This window comes from Phyllostomus discolor, chromosome 11, assembly GCF_004126475.2.
Source record: "Phyllostomus discolor isolate MPI-MPIP mPhyDis1 chromosome 11, mPhyDis1.pri.v3, whole genome shotgun sequence".
NCBI lineage: Eukaryota > Metazoa > Chordata > Mammalia > Chiroptera > Phyllostomidae > Phyllostomus > Phyllostomus discolor.
The window spans coordinates 78,124,341-78,140,915 of NC_040913.2; the positions used below are offsets into that span (position 1 = coordinate 78,124,341).

At 36.2% G+C, this 16,575-nt stretch overlaps 2 protein-coding genes across 7 annotated transcripts in view; one reads left to right on the forward strand and one right to left on the reverse strand.

Annotated features, from left to right (window-relative positions):
- GTF2E2 (general transcription factor IIE subunit 2) overlaps positions 1-16,575 on the forward strand; it is a 49,188-nt gene that overhangs the window by 6,075 nt on the left and 26,538 nt on the right. For 4 of the 6 annotated variants that reach the window (XM_036011651.1, XM_036011648.1, XM_036011650.1 and 1 more), the window contains exons 3-4: positions 13,792-13,883; positions 16,476-16,550. In XM_036011651.1, coding sequence (XP_035867544.1) covers positions 13,792-13,883; positions 16,476-16,550 — 167 coding nt within the window. The remainder of the gene's footprint in view (positions 1-13,791; positions 13,884-16,475; positions 16,551-16,575) is intronic. The other 2 variants (XM_028526933.2, XM_028526934.2) reach the window with 1 other exon arrangement.
- On the reverse strand, positions 3,507-11,178 carry SMIM18 (small integral membrane protein 18). Its single transcript, XM_028526935.2, has 3 exons — positions 10,533-11,178; positions 4,786-4,865; positions 3,507-4,371 (listed from the first exon to the last, which is right to left on the reverse strand). Exon 3 carries the CDS (start codon positions 4,332-4,334, stop codon positions 4,038-4,040), a length of 297 nt encoding a protein of 98 aa, XP_028382736.1. The 5' UTR covers positions 4,335-4,371; positions 4,786-4,865; positions 10,533-11,178; the 3' UTR covers positions 3,507-4,037.

Here is a 16,575-nt window from a genome sequence, read left to right on the forward strand (position 1 = left end):
GTAATGGGGGGAAAGGGGGGAAGGGTTTTGAGGAACAACTATAAAGGACACATGGACAAAACCAAGGGAGGGTGGAATCAGAAGAGGGAGGTGGGGATGGCTTTGGTGGGGGGTAAATGCAGACAACTGTACTTGAACAACAATAAAATAATAAAAATTTTATTAGATTGTGACAGCTATCATATCAGCATGCATTTAAAAAATATCAAAATTGGTGAGTTTTTGTGCAGTCATTTTAATATTGAAGATGGAAGAAGATACGCAACATTTTTGGTGAAGTATGCCTTATTTCAAGAAAGGTAAAAATGCAACTGAAATTAAAAAAAGACATGCAGTGTATGGAGAAGCTGCTGTGACTGATCAAATGTGTCAGAAGTAGTTTGCAGAGTTTCTTGGTACTGTTGACATTTTGGCCAAGTAATTCTTTGTTGTGGGGCTGTCTTATGCATTAGAAGATATTTAGCAGCACCCCTGGTCTCTACCTACTGGAAGGCAATAGTGGGAGATAGCCAACCTACTCAAATATCCAAATGAATAAAGTCATTGATGAAAATGAAGAATGTGACTTTTATTTTACAGAAAAAACTACACGAACTTTTTGGCCAACCCAGTATGTACAAGATTATGTCATCAGTGAATAAAGACGGTTTTCTTTCATTCTTTCTCACATGAATGCCTTGTATTTTTTTCTTGTCTGGACTGGCAAGTATAATGTTGAGTAGAAGTAGTGAGAGTGGACATCTTTGCCTTGTTTCTGATCTTACAGGAAAAGCATTCAGTCTTTCACCATTATGTATGATGTTAGCTATCCTTTTCATCAAAGTAGGCCTATCATTCCTATTAGCACATGCATTAGGATTGATCAGCTCTTATTCCAATGAAACTTACTTTGAATTATGATTTATGGGAAACAGAATTTTAGGAACTGTTTTAAACATTAGTAGAGCCCCACTTTAAGACCTCATCTGTTTGCTCCAAAATCTCAATGGCTTAAAACAACAAAGGTTTTTTTTTTTCTCTTACCACACGTTTATCTGTTGGCAGGGTTCTAAACTTTTTACAGTAACTCAAGGACCTGGGCTGACAGAGTGGTGATTTTTCAAATGTTGGTTTCAGTGTTAAAGAGAAAGGGAACTCTGAAAGATCTTGTCTGGCAGTTAAAGCTCTGGCCCAGAGGTGACACACACATTACTTCCTCTCATGACTTACTGGCCGTAAGGCTGTACCGAGCCAGAAGTGGTTCCAAGTGGTTCCAGAAAGAGGAGAGCTGCATGTTTATTGGGTGTAAATGCTGAAGACTTACCTTATGACCTTAAGTCAGTTCACTGTCATTGGATAGCATCACTAGGTGCTTACCAGGGCTCCTGGTTTAGCTCCCATTCTCTGTGTAGCAGTCAGTGATTCTTCTGTTCTTAAGTCTGATGACATCTCACTGCTTTTCAGATCAAGTCCATCTCTTCCTGTAGCTTCCGCGCCCTACCTGATCTAGTCTGTACTTACTTTTATGCCTCCTCCCTGTTTCCTTGCCCTATAGTCTAGTGATACTGACTTATAACTCCTCTAACATGCTTTACTCTCTTGCCTTTGCTCATAGTATTTCCTCTTCCTGGAACATTCTTTCTTTTTTTTTTTTTTTAATATTTTATTTATTTATTTTTAGAGAGGGAAGGGAGGGAGAGAGAGAGAGAAACATCAATGTGCGGTTGCTGGGGGTTATGGCCTGCAACCCAGGAATGTACCCTGGCTGGGAATTGAACCTGGGACACTTTGGTTCCCAGCCCGTGCTCAATCCACTGAGCTACGCCAGCCAGGGCTGGAACAGTCTTTCTTACCTACTTCCCTCTTCCCTTTGGCTAACTCTTGCTTTCTTAGGTTTCAGCCTAAAAGTCATATTATTTCCACTTTTCAATTTTAATTGAGTTCTTGGCACAGGGGTGTCCAACCTGTGGCCTGTGGGCTGCAGGCAACCCAGGATGGCTATGAATGCGGCTCAACACAAAATCGTAAATTTACTTAAAACATTATGAGAGATGCCAAAAGGTAGTGCTCACTATTTCTGACAAAGCTACTGTGTGCCATTTTAATTGCATGATCACTTGTTTGTTATTGTAACCTAATCCCTCATACATAGAAGCACTCACTACTTATTTGTCGTTAGTGCTTCTAAATAAATTAAGGATACAGTAGGGAAAAGTTGATAGTGTACATTATCAGGTAGTCTAGTTATCAGAGAATCTATATGCTTTCCATCTATGGCAAAGACCCCAAAGTTTACCGTTGAGGAAATTTTTTTAAAAAGATTTTATTCATTTCTAGAGATAAGGGGAGGGAGGGAGAAAGAGAGAAACCTCAATGTGTGGTTGCCTCTCATGTGTCCCCCACTGGGAACCGGGTCTATAACCCAGGCATGTGCCCTGTTGGGAATCAAACCCTTAACCCTCGGTCTCAAAGGCCTACATTCAATCCACTGAGCCACACCAGCCAAGGCAAAAATGTGGTTTTAACAGTGCTCAGAATTGTTCGTGGTTACCAGAGTATCTTGAATACCTAGGTGTCATAAGTCCTTTGAAAGTTGGTTACGTTACTTGTGCTTGTTTCGAATTTTAGAAGAAAATATAAAAAGTATTTTGTGGAAAAACTTCAGATTGGCAATTAGGGTTCTCTAAATTGAAAATACTTATTTTTCACTTCACATATCAAATATTTTCTATTGTCATTTTTCATTAGCTTATCTGTTAAGTTGAGGTGTCACATTAAAAGCTGTTGTTTCCAATTCTTTATTTTTAGTAATGCTATTATAAACATCTTTGTATTTTGGGCTTTTTTCTTCTTTTGAATTAATGTCTCAATAAATTTTCAGGAGTGACATTTCTGGCCTAAGGGCAGTTGTAGTGTAGTGGTTAAGAGCATGCTTTGGTTTGCTCATGGGTGGTAGCAAAATAGTATTAGGGTTAGAAAGTGTAATATCTGTATAGCCCTTGGAATTCTAAGAAATGAAACTGCCATATTTCTTAACAGATGTTGAGTGGTCCTGTCCTTTGACTTTTTTTTTTTTTTTGCAATCTCTTCTATATGAGGTATCTTAGCCCCTCAGAGTATGAATGTGAGAAGCAAAATGAAAGCACAAGCCCAAGAAGTGTAATTTAGGGGATGTACTAGTTTGAATACCATGTATTTCAACACTTAGTCCAGTTAATGAAAATTTTATGCAAGTATACTTGTGAGTTTTCTGAGTATTTGAGACTTTTCACAGTAACCCTACAAAACTTAAATAATTAAAAATGTGTAAGTTGTCTTCAACAAACTAGAAAATAATGTTTTTTAATAAGTAGGGATTTTAATATTTAAGTGGAAGTATTTTACTTTGGATTTCGGGAAGCATTTTAAATAGCATTTTTATTGCCAAAACACATGTAGATATAGTGTAACTCTCTTTTTTAGTCCACATGATTTGTTTACGTATGTTATTTTGGCATCATTGGTCTTGCTTATGTTTTCCAGTTTATCTTTTGCTGCTTAATATTGAATTCTAGGAATCTTTTAATTTTTAAATTTTTTTTCACCCCCACCAGAGGACATTTGTTTTTCACTGTTTTTAGGGAGAGAGGTAGGGAGAGTGATAGGCAAACATTGATCCTGGTTGCCTCTGGTATGCTCCTGGACCGGGGCTAGAACCTGCAACTGAGGCATGTACGCTGACTGGGAACCGACTCCACAACTGTTTGGTTGTAGGGCGATGCTCCCACCAGCTGAGCCACTCTGGTCAGGACTGAGTTCTAGGAATCTTTTATCTAGTTTTTGAAATGTCATTTTAAAGAAATTGGTAAATTATTCACATTTGTGAAGTTTTACTGTGTATTTAATGAAAGGGATACACACACAGAAAGTACATATTTAACTTGATTTTCCCTTCTAGTAGAAATCTTTTAATCATTCAAAGTCAGTCAATTTTGTAATAACAGTTGGCCTGAGAAAATTTTTTTTTCCTCAAAAGTTGAAGGCAGTCTTCAAAGATTTTGTTCATCTTATGTAGAGCACTAGACCACTTCAGTTTCATGTTTTCTGATGTTGTCCATCATACTTCTGAGAGGGTTAGGTTCATTTTTCAAATCTTTCACAGTTTTGTTTTTTACACAGCAGCAGCAGTCAAGGACTTCGTAAAGGAAAGCCAGCACCACTAAAGAGACCACTGTAAATATAAATAAAAGCAGAATGACAAAGCAGGCAGTGTTCCAGTTATCATGGAAAGGGTAAATTTTTTGAACTTGAAAACCAAGATACTGATAAACAGATGTAGTGGTTTCATTCCAGAGGCTGGAGCTCAGGGAGGCCATTCTTAGAGATTTCACTTCTTGTATCACTCTTTTGAATCTATGAAAAGGTAGAAAGTGAATATATGTAATCAGACTCTATAGATTTGTCAGTTCAAATCTCAGTGCTAAGATTTGCTAGCAACTCGAGTCTTCCTTATTGTCTGCCAGAGTTAGTGCCTGAATATTAATTTTTTAATTAATTTAAAAACACATTAATGGTATTAAATGTGTTTTTTCTGTATCTATGCAAATGTACTCTGTTAAACCATACCATATATTTTTGTGTATATCATTTGTTAGACAAATGTGTATGTTTAAGATTCTTACACAGAAACTAACTGCTAATGGAAGGGGGAAAAGCAGCTGAATTGGTTTAAAATTTGACTAAAGGAGTTGTCAGTGAGGTATTATCTACAAGAATCTTAGCATTTTAAGGTCATGTTTTTCAAAATGCCCTTGTGGATCATCTCACCTTCTTGGTTCAGTGTATTTTTGGCTCCTAGTTCCGCTCCTTTAAACTTCACGTTCTGGGACTGAATTGGGAAATAGTGGCTGGGTGGAAAAATAGTAGAGAAAGTCAAATTAAGTTGCCTGTGAAGAGACCATAATCTTAGGATTTTTTTTTTTTATGTCTATGATAGTCTAAATGATTCATACACCTAAATGGCCTGTAAATGTGAATATTTTAAACGTCAGGCAAATTCAGTACCACAAAGTTGTTATTTTTAAAATTATTATTCCATTTCATAAAATTAGCCAGTGAGTTCAAGTTTTAGTATTCTTGCATTAACTTCTGCACTTATTGACCTGATACTTGTTAGGCCTTAAATGGGATGGTAAGAATTACAGATAATAAATGAATTTTTCTTTTTTTTTTTAAGATTTATTTTATTTATTTATTTTTAGAGAGGGAAGGGAGAGAGAGAGAGAGACAGACAGACAGACAGACATACATACATCAATGTGCGGTTGCTGGGGGCCGTGGCCTGCAACCCAGGCATGTGCCCTGACTGGGAATCGAACCTGCGATGGCTTTGGTTCGTAGTCCAAGCTCAATCCACTGAGCTATGCCAGCCAGGGCTGAATTTTTATTTTCTTGATCTTTCAAACATATCTTTTAAGCTTATTTTTAAAACTTAGAAAATACCTATAAAGTAAGACAATTTTTGAAATAAGAGAAAAAATATCCTAGTTCTTCGATGGCATTTTCAGTTTGTTGCTTTTTTGATGAGAGAAATGACTTATTTTGCATGCTTTTCCCCTCTGTGTAGTTGTAAATTGTTTTAAATTCTTCTAATCAAAGGTTTATTGATTATCTACTGTGTACCAAACACTTTCCTGAGTGCTGGAGATAACCCGTCTGTGAGAGTATGTTTTATTTAAAGAAGGCTTCGAGGAAGTGCAGAAGTAGACGAGTGTGATGAAAACCCCGTGTGCTCACACTGCAGCCTCATTCACGAACTCCTGGCCAGTCTAGAGCTCTGCCCAGTGCTGCACTGATTCTTTTGAAGCAAATCCCAGACATTACATTACTTCTTCTAGGAATATTCAGTATATCTTAAAAGGTGAGGACTCTGTTTTTGGACATAACCACAATACTATTTTCACATTAAAAAGACTAAAAAGTGACTTAAAGACCAAAGCCATACAATATAATTCCTTTAGATTTCTTTTTCTTTATAGATAAAATTTTAAAACTTTGGGGTTAATAAATTGATTTTTTTAAGGTTTTTGTTTTCTTTTTAAAATCAGATTTGCTTGGTAAATCACTTCAGCTCTCTGGATGGACTTGGTTCCTTCTTTCCTTCATTCATGTATTTTGAAGGTAAAATTGATCTGAGCCCAAAAGTAAATTTATTTTTTTCCTTTTGGGTTTAAGAATTCTTCAGTTTTTTGGTGCTTGGTGAGACCCTTCATCTTGAAGTGAGGGATAGCAGACCAATGGACAATAACTGAATCAATTGCTTCTGTTTGTTCTGGGACATAAAAAAAGTCCATTTGCTGTATTAATTTTCAAACTGTGGAGACCCAGCCTTTCAAAGTTACCCTCTTTTACCCTTCCACTTTTTCTCTTCTGAGCATGTTCGGATAGAAAGCAAGGCTGCTAGGTAGTACAGCTTCAGGGAGCACCAGTCACACTGTGTCGTGGGTGCCATTCACATGGAGTTGTGTGGTGGGGATGCTCTGATGGACTACCCCTGTATCCTCTGCATTGTTGCTGCCTCTGGTTCTGATCACCGTGGACGCAGTCAAGTAACTCATAGAAATGAAAATCACATGGAGACAAAAGTCAAGTCCTTTTTGACTCGGCCTTCCTAATAGTGTCCTGTGTGCATGCACACACACTCATACATACATACACTGCCCCCCCCCCCCCCCCCCCGCCAAGTTCAGCTTTGGAACTCCTTTAAGATGTTAAGCACTACTAAAATGTATATACTCCTGAGAGAGGTGACATACATAGTTACAGTTATTTTTACTTCATAGTGAATAAGTTTCAGGTCCTTTTTGAAAAGCAGAGCTAATCGAGGACAGGGAGAGAAAGGAGAGTGGGACCTTGGGGAAAGTGGGGACAGCGCCACGTAATGTGGGTAGGTGAAGAGTGGGGAGAGTTACGTGAGGGTCTGTCTAATCATTTTACTTGGGCTAACCTAGGAGCATTGATGGAAATATTCCTTAGACTTTTGGTTAAAGCCTTTCAAGTCGATTCCCTTTTAAAATCTGGAAAAAAATTTTTGAGGGTCTCTTCTACATTTGGCATTGGAAGTGACTGCAGGGGAAACGGTGCTGGGGGGAGAGCGAGAGGAGAGAGAAGGAGTTTCCACGATATGCCCCTCAGATTAGTTAGTACACCCTACTAAGTAGCTTTGTCAAAGTGTTTGCCATTGATTTCAGAGACAGCAATTTTAAATAAAAATTAAAAGTGGTATCTGAAATTCTGTCTCTCTAACATATGCAGCTTTTAATTTTTTTTCTCCTAGAAATTGGTTATATAAATCTATTAAGTCCTACCAGGTTGAAATTATACAGAAGTTATTACTTTGCGTTTTAATTCATTGCGAGTAGTAGGCCTTTTTTATTTGTATTGACTTTAAAACTGGGGAGAAGTTGTAAAAACTAATGTAAGTTACTATTTCAAAATGAAATTTAAAAATTATTAGAAAGGTCATTTAAAGAACAACTTTTTCTGTTTATTTTTGAGGTATAATTGAATTGCTTAAATATTTTTCAGGCCTCCTCACCTTGGAAAAAATAAAGGGAGGAAGAGTGGAAGGGAAGGGGAGAAAGTGAAGATAGATAGACAGACACACAACTAAATTAATGATTTGAAGTTAACACGTGCCCATCATCAGTGAATGATTCTTCTGGTTAGCATTAATGTAGAATATCCACATAATTGAATATTATACATGCGGTAATTGTGTGGTGATATGGGAAGATTTTTAGGATATGTTGCGAAGTGAAAAGAGCAAGGTACAGGACAGTTTGTGTAGGAAGGGAGGGAAACAATACATATATTTATGTACTTTTATCTACACAAAAATATTGGGTATACAAGAAATTAATAATTAGTTGTGGGGTTGGATGGAGAGTAGATTTGGGAGACGGGTGTGTGCGAATATATTACTTATTCAAAACCCACAGTAATGTATTTTAAAAGTATTCCATGTCTTTGGCTTTTAAAAATCTGTTATCTATTTAATCCATTCAGTTTTCTGGATTCTAAAAAATTAAAATTAGGATTATGAAACACTGTCATTTTTATTTGGTACTTTATCCACACACAAATATGCTTATAGTAATGCTCGCAGTGATGACAGTGGATAGCAGTGTGTGCCATCTCCCAGGGCATTGGTAAGGTCTTCTAGAAGCATCTGAGAAGCTTAGGAGAGAGTGTTTATACATAATCAGGTTTATGCTATAAATGATGACAGTTTGCCTCTTCCGAGTGTATTGATAACTGACGAGCAGCTCAAAACATCTGCTCTTTAGTCGGCTTCTGGGCATATCTGAAAATAGTCAACCCTTATAATATGGAATCATTTTCACCTTATATTTTATGTGAATTATTTTTTCAAAGTACAGTAGACCTCTAGTAATTTTTTGTGTTAAATTTAGGGTACAATCTAAAATTTACTTAGCTGGATTAGACATAACTAGACATGCAAAAAGATATTTACCACTAGGATTTTTTTGTGTTCTGAGTATATTTTTGAAGCTAAATATATATTTATATTAAGCAAATGCTGTAAACATGCCCTATGAAAAGTGAGAGAAAATGGTAAAAAAAAGAGTCTGTACTTTTCTGTATTCCCCCATAGCCACTTTAAAATTTCATTACAGGACTGGGAAGTGTTAAGGTAAATACTATATAACTTTGTAGTTTGTCATATTTGAAATAGTGACTTCACCTGTTTTTCCCTCCCATTTCAAAAGGCCCTAGTGAAGTATTTAGACCTAGAGAATAAGACCTGGAAATGTTTTTGAGCCTTGAATTGCCAGATGAGAATAAAATTATGCTTCTGATGTATTGATGGTAAAAGCTCTTGAATTGAATTTTCTAGTGCCTTTATACATATCACTTTGAAATATGATCAACTAATCATAACGACTTTAAATGTGGAGCAGCTCACTCAGCCCTGGAACTCTGAGGTCGGCCATGTCTCTCTCTCGTGTGTTGGGTGAAATGGCAGCGAGCCTCCATCTGTGCTGACCATAGGTGTATTACCAGTAAGGTGTAGGCTGATGATGGTTTTAAAACAAGGTAGGTGGTAGGGGTTTAGGTTTACAGTTGACCTGAAGTTTGAGTTATAAGTTAATTTGAAACTTTGTTTTATTTAACAAAGTTGTTTTTGTTTTGGCTGAGTCTCTTCGGGCTCCCATACTTCGTACAGCAAACAGGAATGTTTTCTAGGTACCTAACCCCATTGTGCTGAGCCTGGAGAGATCTGATATCTTACAGCAGCAGCCTTTGGTCTTTGTAAGGGACACTGGCTCATACTAGCTGCATGCTGGTTAAGAAATAGGAGAAGTGAAAATTAGGGTAAAGAAGACCTTTAAGATTTAAGTAGATTTATCAACAAAGAAAAGGGCAGAACTTGGATCTTTAGAGCAGCATGTATAGGTAATATTTTGGAACTCTAGCATCTACTAATATTTTTGTGCTTGACTATTAGAAAATTAGAAATTTGGTCAGCACTTGCTACTAATTTTTAGTAGACATGCACAGTTAATCTGGGCCATGAGAGTAATCTTACTACCTTGAAAGGTAATGTACTGTCCTCCTTTAACCAATTCTTATGACATATTTTTATTTTTAAGTGTAGTTTATCAAAAAGGCTTAATATGTATTTACTTTAAGGATCAATTTAAGAATAAATTGATCCTTTAAGAATAAAGCTGATCCTAATTTTAACATGTAAAAATTACTGTGATTTTATATTTTTATGGCACACACAAAAATGAAAGGCTATTTTGAAAAGGTTTTCATTTAATAATAGCATGACATGTATTACAGTAATATAGACTTTAGGGTTTTACTGTAAGGAATTATTTTAATTAAAATATTAGAAAAGTCTGAAGCTCTATAAATGTTTTAGGTTACATTATAATGTAGCCTACATAATGGTACCTTTATAATTTTATTTTTATGTTAAATCACATTTGTGATAATTTCCCAGCATTCTCTGAGTCTATACTCAACATCAAAAAAACAATTTTGAACTATTTTCTGGTATTTGTTAAAATACATCAAACTTTGTTTTAAGTGTCTGCTTTTTACCAGCCAATATAATTTGCATGCATATAATCAGAAAGCTTTAGTCCAGGATTTGCTTTTAGTCCAGGTTTTTCTTTAAGAAAAATCCTTTGTTTAAGACAGACCAAACTGCTAAAATGAAATAGCTTGGAGAAAATGAAATTAGCAAGTAACCACTTAAAATCAAATGCTTATGGTTTACTCTACAGTCTGGATATAGATCCAGTTAAAGACAATGTCATGAATTTTCCATTAAGGCACAGATGGTAAGGGTGCTTATCAAATAGCACAGGCAGTCTTCGTATTTTCATAATAAAATCCTGCCAAGCAATTAAATGAATACATTGCTTTTATTGGTTTTTAGTAGGAATAAAGCTTTCTGCTTGATTTTTATGGTAAAATATTTTTATATTGTATCACGAGGACATGTATTACTAAATGAAAAAGACATATAAACCTACCTCTTGTCTGAAAGGCTGCTGTTGAAGCGATGGTATCGTCTGATTGTAATGCAGTCTAGTGCATAGCCAAGATGGAGCTGAGCTTCTATTGGTTGAACCGCAGCGCAGCTGACAGTCTCCTCTACACTCATTTGCATCAAGTCCTGCCACCCTTAAGAGTAAATCATTCATAAACTCGAATAGAGCTGTCTGGGGTATCAGCTGTCACCCTTTTTTCTTGCCTTACATTTTGTCCTTCAGCTTCATTCCTGCGTAGGATTTGTTAGTTAGCAACAAATTGGTGTTTCCTCGGTGTTTATAAAATTTCAGAACCTTCAGTGAATATTTTGGTGCTAGGGCTAGAAGATAACAATGTTGAGAGAATACACAAACAGGCCAGGTTTACCAGCTTTGTATTTCTTCCAGCAAGAGTGCATACAATTTTATAAATGAAACTTTCTTTTCTCCACTTTTCCTTCAGTTCTGTGTTTTATATAACTCTTGGCTTCTGGAAGTGATTATTTCCATGTGGTGGTTTGATACAGGAGAAATTCTGAGGGAAAAGAGAGAAATAGGATTTTCAGCTTTACTAGTTGGGAGAGCGTAGTAAGCAGTCTGTATAATTAATTAATGACACAAGATTTTACTTATTTATTTTTAGAGAGAGGAAAGGAGGGAGAAAGAGAGGGAGAGAAACATCAGTGTGTGGTTGACTCTCACAGGCTCCCAACCAGGCACCTGGCCCACAACCCAGGCACATGCTGTTACTGGGAATTGAACTAGCAACCCTTTGGTTCTCAGGCCAGCGCCCATTCCACTGAGCCACACCAGCTAGGGCTACTTACTGATTTCAGAGGGGAGGGGATGGAGAGAGAGAGGGAAGAAACATCGATTGTTCACCTCTAGTACACACCCCAACCAGGGACCAAACCCACTACCTAAGTATGTTCCCTGATGGGGAATTGTCCCGTGACCTTTTGGTTCACAGGACAGTGCTCCAACCAAGTGAGCCACATTGTCAGGGCAGCATTTTGTGAAACTTAAATGGCAAAGGAATCCTCAGTTGGATGTTTAAGATAGAATGTTTTCTTATTTATGGTGCATTAGTTAAAGTTGTGGTCTAAGCATAACAGGATCAAAGTTCTTAATTATGGGAGTAGCAATAATAACAATAGTAGGCTGTGTAAATGCTTGCTATATAGACTTATTTTAATCATAGATAAATCAGCACATTAGTTTCTGGGGCCATGAAAGGGTATCTGGAAATACTGTTCATTCTTATTCCCATTCCTGTTTTCATTCCCTTTCCCCTCCCCTCCCCTCCCCTCCCCTCAACAAACATTGAGTGTTTACTGTCTGGCATTGAGTTAAATGTTAGAAACACCATGGTAAACAACACTGTATGTGGATCTTGATTGACCATTTGGTGCTTATTTTTAACATACTTGTCATTTGTTTTTTAGTCTTCCCAGTTATTTATACAGCATAAACTTAATATTACTTTACTATAAAGTTAAGAGAACATTAGATGTGCATTTATGAATATCGATCGATACTCTGAAAAAAAGACCAGTTTCAGATGGCATAGCCTGTGTTAAAGGCTGGCTAATTACTCTTTACAAGGCATTATCACAGGGATTCAACTGGATTTGAATCTGTACTCTGTCGCTTACTACTTAGTTTTTTTTTTTGTTTAAAAGTCGACAGTAGTATCCCCTAAATAGGATTTTTGGGAGGGATTAAATGAGAAAATCATTTGGCATGGCTCTTGGCAAACAGTAAGCGTTCAGTAAAGGTTAGTTATTGTTACTATTATAAGGGCCCCAAACATCTAAAAACAAACTGTGTAGGTAGGTAGGATTTCATGATTGAAAAGTGAATGTGAAAGTACACCTATAAAGGCATTGTAAGTACTATTTTGGGAGCCATTAATAAAATGGACTTTAATGTGTCAAGAAAGTTATCAAAATTGTAAGTTATTTTTAGAGGAAAATTGCATATGAAGTCTCATTTTAGTCTCAAAAAAAGCATATTTAATAAAGCCTTTTCACTAACTAATCTCAAAGGAGTATTGCCATCTAAAAGCTGTTCTTTTGGATCTCTGACAGTTGTTACATTTGACTTGCGGTTGTTCTAATGCATTATTTTGCTTCAATTATTGTTACCAAGCTGGTGCCAGACATTGACTCTCCCCCCTTCTATTTAACCTCATCTCTTGTGTACCAGCCACATGGGAACTTTATAATTTCTGATCTGATGCCTTGCTAATGAATATGTATTGTACCTCTGGAATGTTTTCCTAGTATTTATTTGGAAATTTTTTACCGGTTCTTGCCTGACTCATGGAGTGCATTTGTGATGCAGGGTAGCATTAGGATTTGTGCCTGTAAGAATGCAACAAACGATAGATGTTCTGAAACAAACAATCCTTCTACAGATTGCCTCTCTCCTGGTGCCAGTAACTCTTTCTAAGCATCCATGTTTATGCAGTGGCAGTACCTATATTTCTTATTCCTAATTTATCTCTAAAGTTAATAGAGATAACAGAGAATAGAAAGTATCATCCTTTCTATTCTCTGAATTAATATTGAATCTTTAAACATGATGAGCATAAATTGATGTAATAAGTGGTACTGGAAGTTTTATCCTTCAGAAGCAATCCACTCTCTTCTCATGGTTTTAAGTTTGTTAGAAAAGCACTGTTGATCAGATTGAGATTTGTATTGTGTTCTTGTTTTAAAAGCCTTGCTTCTAATTATGGGGGAAATCTAATGAGAATTAAGAGTGAGAAAAAGGTACTTATAAAATAAATGTATGTAAAATTTTTCAAAACATTGTATTTGTTTACTTTTAGCGGGGAAGGGAGAAAGAAAGAGGAGAGAAGCAGCAATGTGTGAGAGAAACATTGTTTGGCCGCCTCTCGCACCACCCCAACTGGGGACCTGGTCCGCAACCCAGGCTCTTGGGCCCTGACTGGGAATCAGACCTTTCAGTTCACAGGCTGGCGCTCTATCCACTGAGCCACACCAGCCACGGCAAGAAGTGTATTTTAATGCTTTTGAATTATTTATACTTTGTTCCTGTCCTTAGTGAGACGATGGATAGTTTATTGCACATGCAAAGATTTTGAATTTTTCACCAAATTTTACAGGATAGAATTCACTGGATAGAAAAGCTCAAACAAAAATCGTTACCAGAGTTAAAAATCATCTTAGCTACTTAAAAGTCGTAATCATATCTAATATGAAAACGTTACCATTTTTTTAAACTTTATTTTCAGAGCACAGCAATGGATCATTTAACTTGAAAGCTCTATCAGGAAGCTCTGGATACAAGTTTGGCGTTCTTGCTAAGATTGTGAACTACATGAAGGTAAGTATTTTTTTCAGATAACAAAAATCCTATTTAACTTTTGGGCAGAAGAAGGGGACCACTCCCAGATTTTCAAAAGGAAATTTGTATATATGTCACTTTTTATAAAATTGTATATTTCAATATATGTAGTTTATTATATGCCTATTATACGTCAAACTGTAAAAATATTTAATGCTTTAAGCCTCATCAAATTAACATTGCAATGAGTTACCTAGGTGTATTTAATTCACATTAATTCTAGGACACAGTTTAAGCCCACCAGTTAACTTAAAATTGTGCACAGGCAGTAGATACAGTCACCTCTTAATAAGTCAATACCTGTTTGCAGAGCGAGTAGGAAGATGTAAGACTCACACTTTCCTTGATGTGAGAAGTAAAAACCAACAGTTCAGGCAGAGGTGTTGATGGCTTTTCTGCATCTTTGAGGAGAAAATTAGAATTACTGTGGGTCTTAGAAAAACACTGACTGACTCACAAAAGAATTTAATGTCTGATGGAAGATTTAGTATTTTTGAAATAAGTTTTGATGATATGATATTTTGGCTTTATTGAAGACTTCGAATCCTAACTATACTTATTAAAGTAAAGTTTTATTTATAGCTAAGATGGCCATGTGATTTAAAATTTGCCTCCTTCTGGCAAACTCTTATTCCTGTTTAGTTATTAGTTGTATCTCTTGAAAATATAAATCAAGATTTTTGTCCTGGCAGGTGTGGCTCAGTGGATTGAGTGCTGACCTGCGAACCAGAGGGTTACCTGTTTCCCAGTCGGGGCACATGCCTGGATTGCAGGCCAGGTCCTCAGTGGGGGGCGCATGAGAGACAACCCCACATTGATGTCTCTCTCCCTCTTTCTCCTTCCCTTTCCCTCTGTCTAAAAATATATAACATCTTTTTAAGAAGATTTTATGCTAACACTTTAATAATTTAAAAGTCTTAGTGTCTGACTAGGTTTCAATTCTGTATATTTAATTTCTAGTGGAAATTGGTAGTTTATAATTTTCCATTATCAAGTAATATACTTTGATTTATGCCATGCTTTCCTCTAGTACTTTTTTTGGTTTTACTTCTTTAGAAAGAGGTGAAGGGAGGGAGAGAAACGTTGATGTTTGAGAGAAACGCACACCCTCTCATGTGCCATCAACCAGGGACCTGGCCTGCAACCTAAGCATGTGCCCTGACATCACTTGACCTTTCGGTTTATGGGCTGACCACACTAAATCTACTGAGCCACACCAACCAGGGTCAAATAATACTTTGACACTTATGTATTCACCATTCATTCATTTCAATCATCCATTCCCCCCCTGACATGATAAACAATTCTTAAGACCCACTATATACTATTTGTAGCACTCAAGTTAGGAATACCCAGGAAAAAAATGTATGCCCTTGTGGCTGTCATCCTTTTGAGGAAGACTGACACTTGCATGTTATGTTTTTGCTACTCTGCTAATAGTCTTCAGTTATCTGGATGACCCTTACTGTAACTTTGTCTAGGAGAGTATTGAGATTTTTACATGTCCTCGGAACAATTTTGAAAAATTGTATATCTTTTTGAACATATTTAAATTGACAACTACAGTTTTTCAGTAAAAGTGACAAAGGAGAGAATTTTCTGCATGTTGTATTTCAATAAAATACATCACTATTTAAAATTTATCCAAGGAAATCTGAGTGCCATTATTAATTAAAAAATATAAAACAAATGGTTGGAAACTTAATTGTTTTCCCTATGAACTTATTTGTTCTGTTACTCCCTCTTATTTCTATGTTAATGTTATGTATTTTTATGCTTGAAAATCTTTTGTTGAACAGCTATCAAACTTTTTTCCTACAATTATATATATACTTATATATATTAGAAATGTTTTTCTTGTGACTGTGATGCTCTAAGTATTAAAAATACCTTCTGATTTGAGTTACTACAGTTAGCACACAGTTGATTAAAATAATGCACATGTATGAAAATTTTAATTAAAATTCACTTTGCATGTAATAATTACTCAGTAGAAAACCATTTTTATTTATTGATTTAGAGGGGAGAGAAAGAGAGAGAAGGCTAAAGAGAAGAACATCGATTTGTTGTTCCACTTATTCGAGCATTCACTAGCTACTTTCTGTGTGTGCCCTGACTGGGAGTGGAAACTGCAGCCTTGGCATGTCTGGGTGATGCTCTCACCAACTGGATCGCCGGGCCAGGGCCCAACAGAAATCCATATTTTAAAATGAAATGAATGGTGCTGTGTTCTTTCTCCCTCCACTCGTTCTTGTATCTGGAGATACATGTTAATTATTGATAGAATGAAATAGGATTTGGCACCAATTTCTGCTCTTATTTTTAGATTTTGTAGGTTTAAGTGCTAAGAAATAAATGGTCATATAAATAAGTTTTTTCTAATGGAAATTTTGTGATAGCAAAATCTTCCAAGTTATATGCCAGAAATCACTTTGTGATTTTTTATCAAGCATACATCAGTTGACATGTCTATTAGGTCCTCCTTCAACTTAGTTGAAAGCAAAAGATTGCAAACTGCCTAACTTTGCCAAAGGATTTGATACCTGGTGCTTAACCATTAATTGTTTTTAGTTTCTAGTAAGTGTATCAAAAGGCTTTACCAAGACTTATCAAGTGTCTAATTGTATCACGTCCCCCTCTTCCCCTGTAGGTACTTTCTTTAATCTGATAT

Bases quoted from the DNA above. Each gene is read 5' to 3' on its own strand.
- SMIM18 (XM_028526935.2), bottom strand. From the start codon at position 4,334: ATGGCCTCCCTGAGCTCCAGCCTCTGGAATGAAACCACTACATCTGTT.